Source organism: Hyaena hyaena, unplaced genomic scaffold (genome assembly GCF_003009895.1).
Source record: "Hyaena hyaena isolate Hyena2069 unplaced genomic scaffold, ASM300989v1 scaffold_36, whole genome shotgun sequence".
Taxonomy (NCBI): Eukaryota; Metazoa; Chordata; class Mammalia; order Carnivora; family Hyaenidae; genus Hyaena; species Hyaena hyaena.
Genome location: NW_024080668.1, coordinates 104,001 through 123,048, shown reverse-complemented (window position 1 = coordinate 123,048; position 19,048 = coordinate 104,001). Strand labels below are relative to the sequence as shown.

At 37.9% G+C, this 19,048-nt stretch overlaps 1 protein-coding gene across 5 annotated transcripts in view; it reads right to left on the bottom strand.

The window, feature by feature from the left end:
• Positions 1–19,048, bottom strand: part of ATM (ATM serine/threonine kinase) — a 125,533-nt gene that overhangs the window by 72,376 nt on the left and 34,109 nt on the right. For 3 of the 5 annotated variants that reach the window (XM_039229142.1, XM_039229143.1, XM_039229144.1), the window contains exons 14-24: positions 18,734–18,959; positions 16,420–16,545; positions 15,725–15,850; positions 14,675–14,764; positions 12,985–13,156; positions 11,541–11,740; positions 5,671–5,753; positions 5,420–5,575; positions 4,665–4,740; positions 4,405–4,535; positions 2,541–2,661 (exon numbers count right to left, since the gene is read on the bottom strand). In XM_039229142.1, coding sequence (XP_039085073.1) covers positions 2,541–2,661; positions 4,405–4,535; positions 4,665–4,740; positions 5,420–5,575; positions 5,671–5,753; positions 11,541–11,740; positions 12,985–13,156; positions 14,675–14,764; positions 15,725–15,850; positions 16,420–16,545; positions 18,734–18,959 — 1,507 coding nt within the window. Of the gene's footprint in view, positions 1–2,540; positions 2,662–4,404; positions 4,536–4,664; positions 4,741–5,419; positions 5,576–5,670; positions 5,754–11,540; positions 11,741–12,984; positions 13,157–14,674; positions 14,765–15,724; positions 15,851–16,419; positions 16,546–18,733; positions 18,960–19,048 lie in introns of those variants that run through there. The other 2 variants (XM_039229145.1, XM_039229147.1) reach the window with 2 other exon arrangements.

The following is a 19,048-nucleotide window of genomic DNA, read 5'->3' as shown; positions in this document are numbered from 1 at the left end:
AAACCCTGCAGCTAACATCATACTCAATGGTGAAAAACTGAAAGCATTTCCTCTAAGATCAGGCACAAATAAAAAGTGTCCACTCTTACCATTTTTATTGAACACAGTAGTGGAAGCCCTACTGTAGCAACCAGACATGAATTAAAAGGCATTTTAATTGGTAAGGAAGAAGACCATTAGAACTCATAAATGAATTCAGTATACTATTGCAGAATACAAAATGTATACACAGAAATCTGCTGCAATTTTTTATACACTAATAACAAAGTAGTAGAAAGAGAACCTAAGAAAACAATACCATTTACAATTATACCAAAAAGAATAAAATACCTAGGCGTAAATTTAACCAAGGAGGTGAAAGACCTATACCCTGAAAATATAAGATATTAATGAAAGAAATTGAAAATGACACAGAAAAATGGAAAAATATGTCATGCTCTCATACTGGAAGAATACTGTCAAAATGTCCATACTACTCAAAGCAATCTACAGATCCAACGTAATCCCTATCAAAATACCAACAGTATTTGTCACAGAACTGGAACAAATAATCTTATAAAGTTTGTATGGGACCAGAAAAGACTCTGAATAACCAAAACAGTCTTGAAAAAGAACAAAACCAGAGGTATCACAACCACAGTAATCAAAACAGTATGGTACTGACATAAAAAAAGATATACGATCAAGGCAACAGAACCAAGAGGCCAGAAAACTTACATGGTTAATTAGTCTATGACACAGGGGGTAAGAATATACAATGGGAAACAAATGGTATCTTCAATAAAATGGTGTTGGGAAAACTGGACAGCTCCGTGCTAAAGAATAAAACTGGACCACTAACTGGACCACTAACACCATATACAAAAATAAACTCCAAATGGTTGAAGAGTTTAAACGTGAGGCCTGAAGCCATAAAATTCCTAAAAGAAAACATTGGCAGTATTCTCCTGGACAATGACCTTAGCAATAGTTTCCTGTGTATCAATTCAGGCAAAGAAAATGAAAGCAAAAATAAACTATTGGGAGAACACCAAAATTAACAGGCTTTCTACACCAAAGGAAGGAAACCATCAACAAAACTGAAAGAACCTATTGAATGGAAAAAGATATATGCAAGTGATATATCTGATAATGAATTAGCATCCAATATATAGAGAACTTGTACAATTTAACACATGAAGAACAATTTGATTAAAAGATGAGCAGAGTACCTAAATAGACATTTCTCTAAAGACATACAGATGGCCAACAAACACATGAAAAGATGCTCAACGTCACTCATCATCAGGGAAATGCAAACCAAAACCACAATGAGCCATCACCTCACACCTGTCACAATGGCCAGTACCAAGAAAATCAGAAATAACAAATATTAGCAAGGATGTGGAGAAAAGGAATCCTGTGCACTGTTGGTGGGAATGTAAAATGGTACAGCTACTGTGGAAAACAGTGTAAGGTTCTTCAAAAAATTAAAAATAGGAATCCTTTATGATCCAATAATTTCACTAGTGGGTACTTACTCAAAGAAACAAAAACACTAATTTGAAAGATATACTTACCCCTATGCATTATTTATAATCTCCAAGTGATGGAACTAACCCAAGTGTCCACTGACAAATGAATGGATAAAGAATATATGGTGAAAGAGAGGGAAGGTGGGTGCAATGGAGTATTATTCAGCCACAAAAAAGAATGAGATCTTGACTTCTGCAACAACATGGATGGACCTAGGCAGTATTATGCTAAGTGAAATAAATCAAAGTAACACAAACACCATATGATTTCACTTCAAGTGAACAAATAAAAAATCAGACTCTTAAATACAGAAAAGTAATGGCTAGCAGAGAGGAGGTGGGTGAAGGAATGGATGAAAGAGAGAATGGAGATTAAGAGGCACAAACTTCCATCTATAAAGTAAGTCACAGGGATGAAAAATACAGCACAGGGAATATACTCAGTAATATTATAATAATGTTTTATGGTGACTATATTTATCATAAGCACTAAGTAATGTATGTAATTGTTAAACCATTATGTCATATATATGAAACTAATATAACATTGTATGTTAACTATACTTCAATTTAAAAAGATTTCTTTTTCAAAGTTTACTTATTTTGAGGGAGACAGACACTGCATGAGTAGGGGAGCAGCAGAGAAGAGAGGGAGCGAGAGAATCCCAAAAATAGGCTCCACACTGTCAGCGCAGAGCCCCAAAATCATGAACTATGAGATCAGGACCTGAGCCGAAATCAAGAGTCAGATACTTAAGCAATCAGCCACCCCTTAACTAAAAACTTTTAAAAAAGGAAGCCATTTATACAGAGTAAATTTTGTTTTTCCCACAAAAATAGTACAAGAAAATTGAACCAAAGAAATTGCCATTATTGGACCAAGTCTAACCTATAATAAGGCAATTTCAATTAATTCATACAGTTGTTCTGTAAACCAGCGGATGCTGTCTTAGACCACACTTGGTAAAATAGTATATGGCATATGTATAAGAATTGATACTAGCAGGTATGCATTGTTAAAATTACCACTTCTCTCATTCCTTCCAGAGCTTTCGAGTATGCATTTTCAAAAGCTGTTTGCTGAAGTTTCAAAGGAAGTGCTTTCAATAATGTGGCAGAACCTCCGTGCTTCATATCCTGGAATAATCTTAAAAAAAAAAAAAAAAAAAAAGTAAACAGTGAAATAACGTATGTTAAACACAACTTTCCAAAGGGTACTATTGGACACAATAAAATCACTCTGTGATACACACTAACATACTGGGTCTTCTTTCAAAAAACTACTGAAATCTGAACCATTTAAACAGGTTCAGATCCGCAGCTTAATAACGTATATTCCATTTTCTCCCAGAACTGAAAGAGTCTCAAAAGATCTGTTAGCTTATTGCCCAAACATAAACAGTCCTAAACTCAAACCAGACCATAAAGAAAAATTATCCCCCAAACTCCAATTAGAAGAAGCTTCAGACTCCTGTCCATTTGCTCTAATTGAAAAAAAAAGTGATCTTACACATCAAAGTGGACAGCTTTATGTCTTGATGATCTTAATTTTTTTTACATGATGGAGAAGAGGTGACCCGCGCTTTCTGCATAATATCCTATCATATATATGTAAGGATAATTCTTTCATCAATTTTGTCGTTTATGCTTTTTTAGTAACCAAAGCTTTTATACTTTTTGGTGTTCCTCTGACTCCTCCAATTTCTCTAACATCTCTTAAAATAGCTCAATATTAAGTATCAAAGAAGTTAATAATCAAAAAACAAAAAAATCCCAACAAATGTTATATTCATGCCATTCTTGAATTTATATAGTTTTGAAATCTTACAGAGGTTTTACAAAGACATCGCTACACTGCTTTATTACACTTAAATTGGGGTTCTCTATCATCCCAGATCTCTAACTTGGGTGTATATTTTCCATCTCGTAAGGACCTGAGGTAAAGCTCACATTCCCGTGCAATCCTAACAATGTTAAGTCCTGAATAGAATTCCATAATACAAGGAATTGGGACACAATTCTGATCCGTGAAAATACTACTGTCAGCACGTTCAAACTTTGCACACATCAGGTTATCTAACACACACATGTATGTGTCACATACACATGTATGTGACAGCAATCTTTAATTATTGGTCACTTACACCTGAATAGTAAAGTTACTCAAGTGATTTTCAGTGTTGAGGATTTTAAAGCATAATGTAACTTCCTTTTTCAAACATTCATTTATGTTATAAATTACTGAACACCTACCAAATGCTGATTATGGTCTTTGGTGCTGAGTAATATAGCAACTCACAAAACAGATAAAAAGCCAAGGCCTTGTAGCAGCTTATATTTTAGCTAAATGTATAAGAATATAGCATTTCAAGTGTTCAAAAATGCTGAACAACCTGATAACCATGCAGTCCTAAGAAATTACTGTTGCTCCTTCAAGTCCTCAAACATAAAACAGGTCTACATGACAGAATCACTCCAGCGCCTGACTGTGCGTTCACTCGAATAAATATAATCGTAATTAGCACAAAACAAAATGTGCCCATCTTCATTTTACAAACTCATATAAAATCACAGTGACATCCAAACGTTCAATACCTTCTGGAAGTGGTAGGAGACACATCTTATTCAACTCAACCACTCACTGGCTGTACTACATGGAGTGAGTTACTTTCTCTCTGAGCCACGTTCTTCACATATAAAATGGGGAAAATAATAGCATCTAAGGGATAGACTTGTCAGAATTATGAGAACACATAAATGCCAAGCCGACAGCATATGCCCAGTCAATGTCAGCGCCTCTCAGTATCACGACTACAGACCCATGACTGTGCCCTACAGGACGGTGCTGTCTGCGGCACTTCAGGCACACCACGAGTACGGGTCCCATTACCTATTGATGGACGCTGCGGCCAACATGCTAACTTGATGATGATTATCAGCAAGAAAATGTGGAAATACTTCGTTCACAGGAAACTCTTTGCCCACTGCATTAAGAATAGCCCATTTTGAATAAGGATCAGCCTATGGGAAAAGAGCTAATGTTAAATATGAAATACTAAGACAAAAAATTACCCATTAACAAACAGAAACAAAGGCTACCTTGAAAATCTCAATAGAGACCTTATTAGTAGTTGACGTGGAATAACTCACCTCAAGCAAAGTCTTAAGGCATTTTACCAGTGCCATTCTTACAGAGAATGTGCACTTCCCCTCCTTTGCTAAGTGCCTGAAATAAAGTAAGTGTTTCAAAGTCAAATAATTATTCCATTAAAAGCTCAGTCAAAAAAAAAAAATCACTGAATATCATACTTAGTCGAAGTTTCTTCGAAAATTTCTTTCCATACTAAATTTAATTCTCATTATGTAGTATATGCCAATATTCTCAGCTTCTAAAAAAAAACTCCAAAGAAAAGAAGCTAGTTTGGAAAGGAGTTCATTTTAATGTACATTATTTGTTTTCTAGGCTCACAACTCATCTGGGGGCTGTTACACTTCAGCGAACCACGTTATTTATAAACTTGCTTTAAAAGGAAAACATCTGTAAAGTTTTGTTTTTATATCAAATATATCAAAACCACACTCTATACTGATTCAGAAGTCCTTATCAATCAAGTGCGAGGAGGGCCCTAAATTACATATATGTGCTCCTGTGTAAGTAGCATAAAACTCGCATCGTGTCATGTCACACTGCTGACTGCACACACACATTGGTGACAAGGTCACAGTGTTCACTGTTGTTCAAGCAATCAGGAAGGAAACAGAAATTACATGCTGCTCCTGTTAAAAGATGGATATACTCACATTCAAGGATTAGAATAAATCACGAATACAGAAAGGCAAAGTTAGCAAGTGCTTCTAGAGTAGCAAAAGAAAGTTGAGAACTCCACAAAACACTGCGCACCTACCAAAACGCTCCAATCACTGTTAGAAACTGCCCCTGAGCGTCCCTTGTGTTTTCAGCGTCCATACTGCCTTGACACAGGTTCGTCACAATGGGAACGACGTGGTTTAAAACTGTTTTACAAACATCCTGGTCACGGCGATACAAAGAACACACATTGCTGTAGTGGAAAAAGTTTAACTTTTAAGTACAGCAGAACACACCAGTTACTTAATAAATTTAAAATGAACATAACACATGGTTTTAATTTCTTACGATAGTGGCTTTAGGAGTTCAACAACCTCTTCCATTGGCAAAGGATGTTCTTCTCCAGGAAGCTCCTTTAAAAGCACTAGATACTAAGATAGTTGAGGGGGGAAAATCATTTTTTTTTCTATAGGTCATTTGCTTAAATAAGTATAAACATGTAATCATAAATCCATACATTAATGCACGCACACGTACACACACACACACACACACACACACACACACACACACACACACAAGACCAGTGAATCTGTAAAAGAGGCAATATAGTAATAAAGAGAGTCTGAGGTCAAACAGAGCTGGACTCAAATCCCCGCACTACAACCTGTTACTTGTGTGGTTAAAAAACATGCCTTGTGGGGCGCCTGGGTGGCTTAGTCGGTTAAGCGTCCAACTTTCGCTTAGGTCATGATCTCGTGGTTCGTGGGTTCGAGCCCCGCGTCGGGCTCTGTGCTGACTGCCAGCTCAGAGCCTGAAGCCTGTTTCGGTCTGTGACTCCCTCTCTCTCTGACCCTCCCCTGCTCACGCTGTCTCTCTCTCTCTCTCTCCTAGAAATAAATAAAACATTAAAAAAAAAACAAAAAAACCAACATGCCTTGTAGTCTCACCTGTAAAATGTGGACAGGGCACTTACACGCTCAGATTACTGAGGGTTAAAGGGAATGAATATAAATGTCTAACATGTATTGTAGGAATTCAATAAACAGGTAGTTGTAGTCACTGTTGATTACAGTGATTACACTGTTGACTTACAGAGCCTGTGCAAGAATCTGAAATGATCATCATAGTCCTACCCTCTAAAAATAACGTTCAGGGATAAGACTTCAATGGTTAAAAACCGTTCTATGGAATTTTGGACAGGAGACACAGTTGTGGGCAGGGAAAAGTCAAATACGCTGGTTTATCGTCCTAAAGGCAGCCTTGTAGGGTTCTCTAGGGTACTGGGGCTACCAAGGACCACTCAGCAACTGCCAGGCATAATAACGGTAGTGGTAACTAGGCAGTCAGTTTCTGAGAGCTGCCAAATAATTTCCTAGCTGTAGTAAGACATCTGAAGACATTTTTCCTGTCATCCACGTGTAGAAAAATGTTTCTTCCTCCTTCTCAGTTATCATAAAAGATTAAATTGGACTGTTTTAAATATTTGTTTTGAGAGTCATGTGTGTGATGTTATGGAGTATCTTGAACTGACGTTAAACACCAAAGCCTCAGGAAAAGCTTAGAGCCATGCTCACTGGTCAGGGCTAGAGACCTGGGTCAAAACTAGGGGATTGCACAGGGCTCAGTCAAGCACGTGTGCGGGGATCAGAGGCTCAACCAGCTTGTTCACTAAAGCTGGAATGCGACAAAGATTCTACCAGGGGCTCAAACCGCATGACCATCAGAGGTTCTAATTAGGGAGTCCCCCGGAATGTTTCCGCGCGCGGAGGAAACGGGCATGTTTGCCAATGTTCTGGGACTAGGAACGTGACCATGGACTCCCCCAGCATATCTGCTGGGCCAGAGGCCCTCCCTGAACATTCACTAGTGTTGGGGCAAAGGAGATGACTTACAAGGTCAGGAGCTAAGTCACATATAAAATACTGAGTAAACAAGTAAACATATGAATGTTAAGTGGGAAGCCAGGTTTCTTACTGTTGGAAAAGGTAGCTAGAAATATGGACAGAGAAGAAAACAAATCCTATGATGTCGGACTGGAATTGAAGATATTGATCAGTAGGTGGACAGATTCATGGGGGTAGGGCATGAGAGGGATTCCTTTCTTAATATTCTCAAAAAAAAAAAAAAAAGCGCCAAATCTAAATCTAATTATTAGGAAACATGAAACAAACCCAAAGTAAGGGCTTCTATAGAACAAGTGGTTATATTTCCCTTCTTCTGATGCTTTCAGCCTAAAGCCAACAGAAGAAGGGAATAATAAAGATCAGAGCAGAAATAAACAATATAGAAACAAACAAAAAACCCAGAAAAGATCAACGAAACTAGGAGCTGGTTCTTTGATAGAATTAATAAAACTGATAAACCCCTAGCTAGACTTATCAAAAAGAAAAAAGAAAGGACCCAAATAAAGAAAATCACAAATGAAAGAGATCACAACCAACACCACAGAAATACAACCAAATAAAAGAGAGTATTATAAAAAATATATGCAACAATTTAGGCAATCTGGAAGAAATAGGTAAACTCCTAGAAACATATAAACTATCAAAATTGAAACAGGAGGCAACAAAAAATTTGTACAGGCCCACAAGCAGCAAAGAAATTGAATCAGAAATCAAAAATCTCACAACAAACAAAAGTCCAGAGCCACATGGCTTGCCAGGTAAGTTCTACCAAATATTTAAAGAACAATTAATACATTTTCTTCTCAAAGTGTTCCAAAAAGTAAAAATGGGAGGAAACTTCCAAACTCTTCTATAAGGCCAGCAGTGCCTTGATTCCAAAACCAAAGACTCCACTAAAAAAAAAGAATTACAAGCCAATACCCCCGATGAACACTGATGCAAAAATTGTCAACAAAATACAAGCAAATCAAATCCACAATACATTAAAATAATCATTCACCGCCATCATGGGATTTATTCCTGGGCTGCAAGGATGGGGCAGTATTTGCAAATCAACCAATGTGATACATCACATTAATAAAAGACATGATAAAAACCTTATGAACCTCTCAATAGGTGCAAAAAAAAAAAAGTATGTGACAAAGTACAGCATCCATTCTTGACACAAACCCTCAACAAAGTAGGGATAGAGGGAACACACGTCAACATTCATAAAGACCATATGTGAAAGACCCACAACTAACATCATCCTCAATGGGGGAAAAAACTGAGCTCTTCCTCTATGTGAGGACCAAGACAGGGATGGCCAATCTCATCGCTATTATTTAACGTAAGACTGGAAGTCTGAGTCTCAGCAATGAGACAACGACAAGAAAAACAAGGCATCCAAACAGGCAAAGAAGCCAAATGTTCAGGATAGGCACCCAACATGATACTCCATGCAGAAAGTCTGAAAGACTCTACCAAAAAATTGCTAGAACTGATACACAAATTCAGTGAAGTTGCAGGATACAAAATTAATTTAGCTACCTGCTGCATTTCTATACATCAATAATGGAGCATCAGAAAGAGAAATCAAGGAATCGATCCCATTTACAATTATACCAAAAACCGTAAGATACCTAGGAATAAACCTACCAAAGAGGTAAAAGATCTATAGTCTGAAAACTATAAAACACTGATGAAAGAAATTGAAGAAGAAACAAAGAAAAACATTCCACGCTCATCGATCAGAAGAACAAATATTGTTAAAATGTCAATGCTATTCAGGGGCGCCTGGGTGGCTTAGTCGGTTAGGTGTCCAACTTTTGCTTAGGTCATGATCTCACGGTTCGTGGGTTTGAGCCCCGCGTCGGGCTCTGTGCTGACTGCCAGCTCAGAGCCTGGAGCCTATTTCAGAGTCTGTATCTCCCTCTCTCTCTGACCCTCCCCTGCTCACGCTGTCTCTCTCTCTCTCTCCTAGAAATAAATAAAAATATTAAAAAAAAAAGTCAATGCTATTCAATGCAATCTATACATTTAATGCAATTCCTATCAAAATACAACCAGCATTGTTCACAGAGCTAAAACAATCCTAAAATTGGTAAAAGACCCGAAATGGACAAAGCAATCCTGGAAAAGAAAAAACAGGAGTCATCACCATTTCAGATTTCATGCAATACTACAAAGCTGTAGTCATCCAAGCAGTATGGTACTGGCACAAAATCAGACACACAGGTCAATGGAACAGAATAGAGCACTGAGAAATGAACCCACAATTACACGGTCAACTTATCTTCAAAAAAGCAGGAAAGAATATTCAATGGAAAAAAGACAGTCTCTTCAGCAAATGGTGTTGGTAAAACTGGACAGCAACATACAGAATAAAACTGGACCACTTTCTTATAACCATACACAAAAATTCACAATGGACGAAGGACCTAAATGTAAAATAGGAAACCATCAAAATGCTAGAGGGGAACATAAGCAGCAAACTCTTTCACCTTGGCCACAGCAACTTCTTACTAGACATTTCTCCGGAAGCAAGGGAAACAAAAACAAAAATGAAGTATTCGGACTTCATCAAAATATAAGGCTTCTACACAGTGAAGGAAACAATCAACAAAACTAAAGGGCATCCTATGGAATAGAAGAAGATATTTGTAAACGGAAAATTTGATAAAGGGTTAGTATCCAAAATCTTTAAGAACTTAGCAAACTCAACACCCAAAAAAACAAATAATCCAGTTAAGAAATGGGCAGAAGATATGAATGTACATCTTTCCAAAGAAGACATCCAGATGGCTAATAGACACACGAAAAGATGCTCAACATCACTCATCATCAGGGAAATGCAAATTAAAATCACAGTGAGATATCACCTCATACCTGTCAGAATGGCTAAAATTAACAACAGAGGAAACAAGAGGTATTGGCTCACTAAGGAGAAAGTAGAACCCTCTTACACTGTTGATGGGGATGCAAAGTGGGGTAGCCACTCTGGAAAACAGTATGAAGGTTTCTCAAAAAGTTATGAATACAACTACCCTATGACCTGGTGATTGCACTAGTAGGTATTTACCTGAAGGGTATAAAAATACTGATTCGAGGGGTGCCTGGGTGGCTCAGTTGGTTGCGTGATTCTTGATTTTGGCTCAGGTCATAATATCAAGGTTAGTGGAGTGCAACCCTACACTGACCTCTGCACTGACAGCATCGAGCCTGCTTGGGATTCTCTCTCTCTCTCTCTCTCTCTGCCCCTCACCCATTCATTCATTTCTCCTCTCTCCCCCAACAATCTCTCTCAAAACAAATAAACATTAAAAAAAAAACATACTGATTTGAAGGGATGCGTGGGGGGAGGGGGATGGGCAAACCATAAAAGAGACTCTTAACCACAAAGAAACTGAGGGTTGCTGGAAGGGAAGAAGGGAGGTGGGCAGGGGCTGGGCCAGATGCCTGATGGGTACTGGGAGGGTAACTTGTGAAGAGCACTGGGTGGTATAGGAAAGAGGAAAAAAGAAAAGTACAAGTGCCTATACTCATCAAAAACACGAACGTCCTAAGGAAAGACTAAGGAATTACTCCAGGTTGAAAGAGACTGAAAACGCATGACAATTTGAGGTAAGGATACAGTATTATTAAAAAGGCAGATGTGGTAAACCATTAACTGTGGAAGTGTATGAAGGCAAAATGGGAATTCCTGTAGTATCCTAACTTTACTGTCATTTTGAAATTATATCTAAAGTATGTAAATAAGGTCACGGCAAGACTCAGAATTCAACTACAAGGTTATGGACTAGTGTTTCCTGGTCTACTTTAAAGAAACTTATAATAAATCTATCTAAAGTCCATCCAAGTTGTAATGTTTCAGTATCCACTTAAAATTTTCACAGTACATGAAAAGAAAAAGTCTATTTTATAACTATCAACGGGGCGCCTGGGTGGCTCAGTCAGTTAAGCATCCGACTTCGGCTCAGGTCATGATCTCATGGCTCGTGGGTTCGAGGCCCGCATCTGGCTCTGTGCTGACAGCCAGCTCTAGGAGCTAGTTAGGAGCCTGTCTTTGGATTCTTTATCTCCCTTTCTCTCTGACCCTTCCCTGCTCGCACTGTCTCTCTCTGACTCTCAAAAATAAAAAGTAAATAACTAGCATCAGACTTTTATATTTTTATAACCAGCATTTTTGTTAACTAGCATTTTTTTTATAACTGGCATCAGATTTGTTCCTCAAGGAAGCAGTTTCAAGCCACCAACGGTACCATATACTCTATTACATTTACCCAGCAACATCAGATGGAATAGAAGGTGTGTCACTTTCCCTGAACTCACCATGTGTAGATGGAGGGATTTAGCAGGGTCTAGCATGCTAGAATCAATTAACATTAACAATTTCCTCCGAATATCAGCCGCTCTGAACGACACAGTGTTGGTCTGAGCGGTAGTTACACACATACACAAGAACTTGAGCATGTCGAGGAAAAGTAGATCTTGCTTTGATAGCTGTTCTTCAGCTAAAGGATTCATGGCACCTGAAAATAAAAAGCACTTATTAAAACTAAGAGACGGACACAACCAACACATATACTGAACATTAACTCAAACATTTTCCAGTCTACAAAAACACACACACACATAAAACAGAGAGAGAGAGACACATCAAAGTCTATGGAAAGCAAAATTATGGTGAAAGTGATTAAACACTAAAAGCTTCAAAATTCTTCATGAAAAGTTACCCTAGCGTTCTGTCATCAAGAAATAATCTATGGGGAAATGTATACGGACAACACTCACTGGGGCAGCACTGCTAATTATAGCCAAACAGAAAGAAGCCCAAACTTCTGACAATAAAAATGGTCAAGTGAATTATGGTATATAAGTTAACTGAGATATTATGAAGCCATTAAAAAGGATAATTATCAGGGCACCTGGATGGCTCAGTCAGTTAAGCATCCGACTTCAGCTCAGGTCACCATCTCACGGTTTGTGGGTTCAAGCTCCATGTTGGGCTCTGTGCTGACAACTCAAGAGCCTGGAGCTGCTTCAGATTCCGTGTCTCCCTCTCTCTCTGCCCCTCCCCCGCTTGCACTCTGTCTCTCTCTCTCTCTCTGTTTCCCTCCCTCTCTCAAAAATAAACATTAAAGGGGCGCCTGGGTGGCTTAGTCGGTTAAGCGTCCGACTTTCGCTTGGGTCATGATCTCGCGGTTCGTGGGTTCGAGCCCCATGTCAGGCTCTGTGCTGACTGCCAGCTCAGAACCTGGAGCCTGTTTCAGAGTCTGTGACTCCCTCTCTCTCTGACCCTCCCCTGCTCACACTGTCTCTCTCTCTCCTAGAAATAAATAAAACATTAAAAAAAAAAAAATCTTTTTAAAAAATAAACATTAAAAAAATTAAAAAGAAAATGTATAATTATCAATATAGCTTAATGAAAAAAATGCTTACAGTTGTTAAAAGGAGATGAAGGCTTAAAAAAAATCCGAACACTGATGCTGATTTCAAGAACAGAAAAAGGTTCAAAGTCATGGCCCCAGGGTTGTTTTCACTCTCCTACTTTCTATTTTCCAAATCATCCATTTTAAATTCCTTACATGAAGAATGACCCAGGTAACTAATGAATTCAGTTCAAAATCATAGAAACCTAATGTACTATATAGAAATCCCAATACACTATATAAGGGAAAATAAAATGAGCATAAAACTGTTATCTATAAGGCCTTTCATAAAGCCGATCAATACAGAGAGGAAAAGAAATCCCAAGCAGTAAAGGTGTATGTACCAATAGTACTCTGGGCCTCTCCAGATACGTTAGCATCGCTAACACTAGCGGCCGGGTCTTCACTGAATAGGTTCATGGATGACTGATCCTCTCCCTCCATCAGACTTGCATCAGCATCATCTTCCAGTGATTCTACTTCTCCATAGTCAAACGGCTTTCTGGTAAATGATGCCTTCAAAGAAGAAAAACAAAGATGTTCAAACTGGCTTCTTCCAGAAGCATGTGTAGTTAAAATTCACCTAATCAAACAATTCAAGATCCATGTGTATGAACGCTGCAGTATTTTTTCTATTAAATGTGTAACAATAAAAAACGGATAGGGGCGCCTGGGTAGCTCAGTCAGCTAAGCGTCCGACTTCGGCTTAAGTTATGATCTCATGTCTGTGGGTTCGAGCCCTGCGTCGGGCTCTCTGTTGACAGCTAGCTCAGAGCCTGAGTCTGTTTTAGATTCTGTATCTTCCTCCCTCTCTGACCCTCCCCTGCTCACGCTGTCTCTCTCTCTCTCTAATAAATAAAACATTAAAAAATTTTTTCTTAATTAAAAATGGATAAACTGTAATATGTATATACAACAATACTATGCAAGCTTTAAAAATAATTTCTTACATTAAGCTTTTTAATACCCAAATCTGACGAGCACATGGGAAAAGCATAAATGTGTATGACTCTTTTCGAGGAAAGGGACAACATCCATCAAAAAGTAAAATTCACATTCCTTTTAAAGAAGCAATTCCACTGCTAGAATTTATCCTACGTTCATTATAGGCACACGTACAAGTAGACAAAAACGCAAGAATCTTTACCACAGAATTCTTTGTAACAATAACAAAAAAATAGAAACCACATCTAATGGTAAGGTTAGATGGGCTAAAAATACATATATACCATTCCCGTATAATGAGATGCAATGCTACTGTAAAAAAAAAAAAAAAAAAAAGTAAAAAACAGCAGCATGTAGCAACATAGAAAAATGACCAAGATTTATAACTGAGTGAAAATAACCAAATTACAAAATACTTTTTCATTCAACATATACTTGAGTATCTACTGTGTGTGTCTGCCAGGCACTGTTTTAGACAAAAGAATACATGTAGCAAAAGCCCATTTGTGTGAAAGAAAAGTAAGTACCATGATGAGAATGTGTTGCTTGTTGAACACAATTTTTGTTTTTGCTTTTAAAGATAAACAATTATTTTGAATTCTGGTACAGTGTTACATAGAAATAAGTATAAACCTAGACGATTAGTTTACAATCATTCAATCTATTACCAATTATTGAAAAACTGAAAGGAACCAGTATGCACTGATATTAAGAAGCAAAGAATACATTCCCTTCCAAAACCAAATAACTTCAATTTCCACATTTTTAAAATTTTTTTTTATTTCTGAGAGAGAGTGAGAGTGTCAGCAGGGGAAGGTCAGATAGAGAGGGACACACAGAATCTGAAGCAGGATCCAGGCTCTGAGCTGTCAGCACACAGCCTGACGCAGGGCTCAAACCCACGAACCGTGAGATCATGACCTGAGCCAAAGTCAGACGCTTAACCAACTGAGCCACCCAGACACCCCTCCACATTTTAAAATATATACGGTGCCAGATATTGTGAGATGTGTCCCTAATGAAGAGAGATATCAATGAAAAAAGAATCTTAGAGTCAATGAAACAGGGTGGTAAAACACGCATACTTACTAAACTTCTACAAATATCTGCAACATCATTCATGAGCTTTGATGTCAACAATCGCAGGAAAAATCCAGATGCAATCTTACTGGGACTGGGCTGTAATGAAGACAAACAAAAGCATAAGCAAACAAAAACACAAAAAGTTATTCTTGGCAGAGACTTTCTCTATCTTAAATGAAATACAGATATTCTTCTACATTGGAAATTCTCTACCATAAGAAGCAGGGGTGATGAGTTTACTATTAGGGCCAAGACAAGTGTCTCAAAAACACTAACCTTTTTTCTTAGACTAATAAGTATACCGCACTTAAGTATATTGTGTATAAACAGTCGAGTAAAATACCAAGTACTGACCCTAAACATAAGTAATAACTGTAAGTTAGGATTTATTCTTCCATTTCTCTCCTTCCCTATTTAGTTAAAAGAAAGAAAGAAAGAAAGAAAGAAAGAAAGAAAGAAAGAAAGAAAGAAAGAAAGAAAGAAAGAACGAACACATTACAAATTCAAATATATGTGCTGGTAATATTGTTATATAGCCATGTAGTTACTGTTAGCATTCAAGAAACATATTTTCCAACTAAGACCAACGCTCTGGCCTGGCTCAGGTATAACTTAGGTCTGTTCCAAATCAAAATAAAGATTATGCAGAGTAACACTCTTTCCACCCAGTGCTCTATAAGACTGTCTGGGCAAAAGAGAGTAAGGCATGTGCGGGAGTTGTGGATCCCCGTGGTGCTCACCAGCCCTGGTACCTGGTGTGCACGTCACATGGCCACAGCCGACACATCTTTACTAAATGAAAGAAAATATGCTGGCCATAAAAGAGTCGCCTATGTAGTTGTCTATAAAAGTGGTAATCTCAGAAACCTTCCTGAAATGATGAAATTAGCTCATGAGAAACTCAGATTACCTGTTGCTTTATTCCTCTGGATAATATGTTTATTTCCCATTCAATTTAATTTTAAATTACAAATGGACCAAAAAAACTAGTACCAGCACCAGCTGGTCACCCACCACCTCGGCTGACCACACAGTGAAGTAAGAAGAACAGCTTACCCTGGGACAGTTGGACAGGCAACGGGTACACAGGTGCATCACATTTCTCAGTGACACAATCCTAGATTCTTCGTGGGGCTTATTTTTAAACAGAGTGATACTTTCTCCTGCACACTGCATCAGAGACTATTGATAAAAGAAGAAAAAGTCCAAACTCCGGTTAAAATGATAGTTTGGGAATTGCTTTTCAAAGTTTTACGTATGGAATAAAATTAGCGTTTTTAAAAGTTATACTTGGTTATGCAGTGTAATTAAAAATCAAGGTAACAATTAACAGTGTTTTTAATGAGTTCTCGTATACTGTTCTCCTTACAAATCACACCACTGACAGGACAAGACTCAGAGATGAACCTAAGTTTCATGCTTCCTGCAAATCTGCTTAACACTTAGTCAAGGATTCTTTAGGATAACTGATCACATGCAAAACTTTTTAAAGTGTCCATAAAAGTCAGCATTTTTCTTTAGGAAAATTAAATTTTAATGTGATATTATTTCAATTATGCTATGTATAGTTGGCCTAAAATAAGCGCAAGTGTTAAGGATGGATGAATAATTGCATATCTCATAGACAGCATAAACCAAAGACAAAAGTTGACCGATGTAAAAAATGTTATGTTTTCTCAAATATACCAATTTCCCCCAGAACACATTGCATTCGTATTTATCCAGAATTTAACTAGAATGGATTCTCATACCTTGGCTTTCTGGAATAATTCTGATTTATATGCTTCCTCTTCAGCTATTACACCCACGTAACAATAGCAGCCGAGAACACCCACCATAAGACTTGAACACCGGATAAGTGTTTCTGCATTTGTAGACTTCAAGTAAAGCAAAAAAACAAAAACAAAAAACACACATCCCATAAGTAATTTTGAGTACACCACAGGTATCTTTAGTAAGAACAAATCTTACGTACATATTAAGAAACTAGTTATCTGAGTTAATAATGGCATAATTCTGATTATCTCTAAAAACATCCAAGAGATCCCTGCAGAGTTGTAAAAAGTAGAAATATTGGGAAAAATAAAACTATCTCCTAATGGCCAAGTTAGGCATCTATCTCTTCTTACAGTAGCACAGTGTACTCTATACACAGGCCCTTAATATTTGAGGTAGAGTGGAAGGAAAAAAATGATATTAAAAGTAAAAGTCTGTAACTCTTAGAATAGGAATAGAAATTAGATTCATATAAAAGAGAAATGTCATATTAAAATGACATTTTGAGCTTCTAAAAGAGAAGAACCCTGACTTACTCAGCTTTTCAGACTCTAGAAACCAGAACAAATTTTGCAAGTAGATATCACTTAGCCAATTTCATACAATTACTTACAAATTTGCAATGGCCACACAGAAAAATAACATTTTCAGATTGTTCTGTTCCTATACTGTAGGAAATGGCATTTTAGGGCAAAACACAGAAGACTGATTTACTTTAATCACGAAAACGTTTACAAGCGTGATCCAGCAGAGTGTAGGTAAGTAAACATAAGGCAGATGACAAAGACACACCACCTCTTCTCTGGTTCTGTGAATCATTATCCCTGGCTACTGGATTCACTCCTCTGAGTAACTTGCAGACTTTATTTTATTCAACAAATACTTTACCATTTACAATATAACAAGGCATTGTGGAAGATACAAACGTTAATAAAAATACAGATGTCCTTTAAGGAGCTTTACACTATGGTTTGAGACATCTGTGTATAAAACATATCCATGGGGCAAAGAGGATGCTAAGTGTTACTTTAAAACAAAATACCAGGGACAACTGGGTGGCTCAGTAGGTTGAGCATCTGACTTTGGCCCAGGTCACAATCTCTTGGTTCTTGAATTTGAGCCCCACATCAGGCTTGATGCTGACAGCTCAGAGCCTAGAGCCTGCTTTGGATTCTGTGTCTTCCTCTCTCTCTCTCCTCCCCCACTCACACTCTGTTTCTCTCTCAAAAATAAACATTAAAAAAAATTTATTTAGGCGCTTCTGGGTGGCTCAGTCAGTTAAGCATCCGACCGGTTCAGGTCATGATCTGTTTGTGGGTTCAAGCCCTGCATCGGGCTCTGTGCTGACAGCTAGCTCAGAGCCTGCAGCATGTTTCAGATTCTGTGTCTCCCTCTCTGACCCTCCCCTGCTCACCTCTCTCTCTCAGAAATAAAACATTAAAAAATTTTTTTTTTTAATTTTTTAAAGAAGTAGTAAGTACCATGAAAACCAAAAGATGAATTATTATGGTTGAGATTATCTAAGAAAGGCTTTAGCAAGATTTTGACATGTGGGTAATTTGACACACAAAAATGGGTGGAAAGATAGTTCATGTCAAAAATAATGGGAGTTTTGGCAAGAGAATGGCACACACAAAGAAAATGTGATTTTTTTTTTTTTTTTGAGAGAGAGAGAGAGAGAGAGAGAGAGAGAGAGAGAATCTCAAGCAGGCTCCATTGCCAGCACGGAGCCCAAAACGGGGTTTGATTTCACCATGAGATCATGACCTGGAGCCACTCAGCCACCCCAAGAGAAAGTGTGATCTTAAGACAGCGAAGGAAATGACTTACAAGAAATTACTAGTGACCCCTGAACTATGGGTGACTGCTAGATCATTTATTACATTTTATTAATCACTTCTCCCTCTTCAAGTGTCACCAAGATCTATTAGATCCATTTAAATTATGTTCTTTTTGTTATTGGAACCTCTCCCTCCTGTGAATAGAGAGGTTCTTTCTCATCATATAATCCCTATGCTCAGAACCATTATTATTCCCACCAACCCACACAAAGCCATCTGCTTCTTTAATGCCTCCTAGAATTCCTGGTACAAAAGGAACCCAAATCATTCTTCTTGGGTCTTCCTGCTCCCGTGCTAAGTCTTCACTATTTGTATGCATGTACTGTCACTTTGCTTTTTTTATATCAAGCCTGTCACCACGCTCAGGGCCCTTTCTGCCCCTTTCTCCTTCCTAACAGTCCATCAAAGTGGAGTCAGATACAGGCTTTTGTTCTGTTGAAGATCTCACCTCACATGAGTAGTTATTTAGAAGCTGTTCTGATAACCCCAGAAGATAGCGATCCAGTGATTCCTTGAGGTTCTGGTGGACAGAGATACCTACACCGGACTGGTGCTTCTCTACAGGACATTCCTTCACCACACTTAGGAAATCCATCTTGTCAAACGTGGTCTGAAGAAACAGTTCTTCAATCTCTGAGAGTGAAGGATCCTCTGCATCTTTTTGGTGTCGTTCACTTCAACAGAGTAAGAGCTTAAGTTTATAATCAAGTGACCAACTATTTTACTTCAATGCAGCAGCAATGTATTACAAATGAAAACGTTA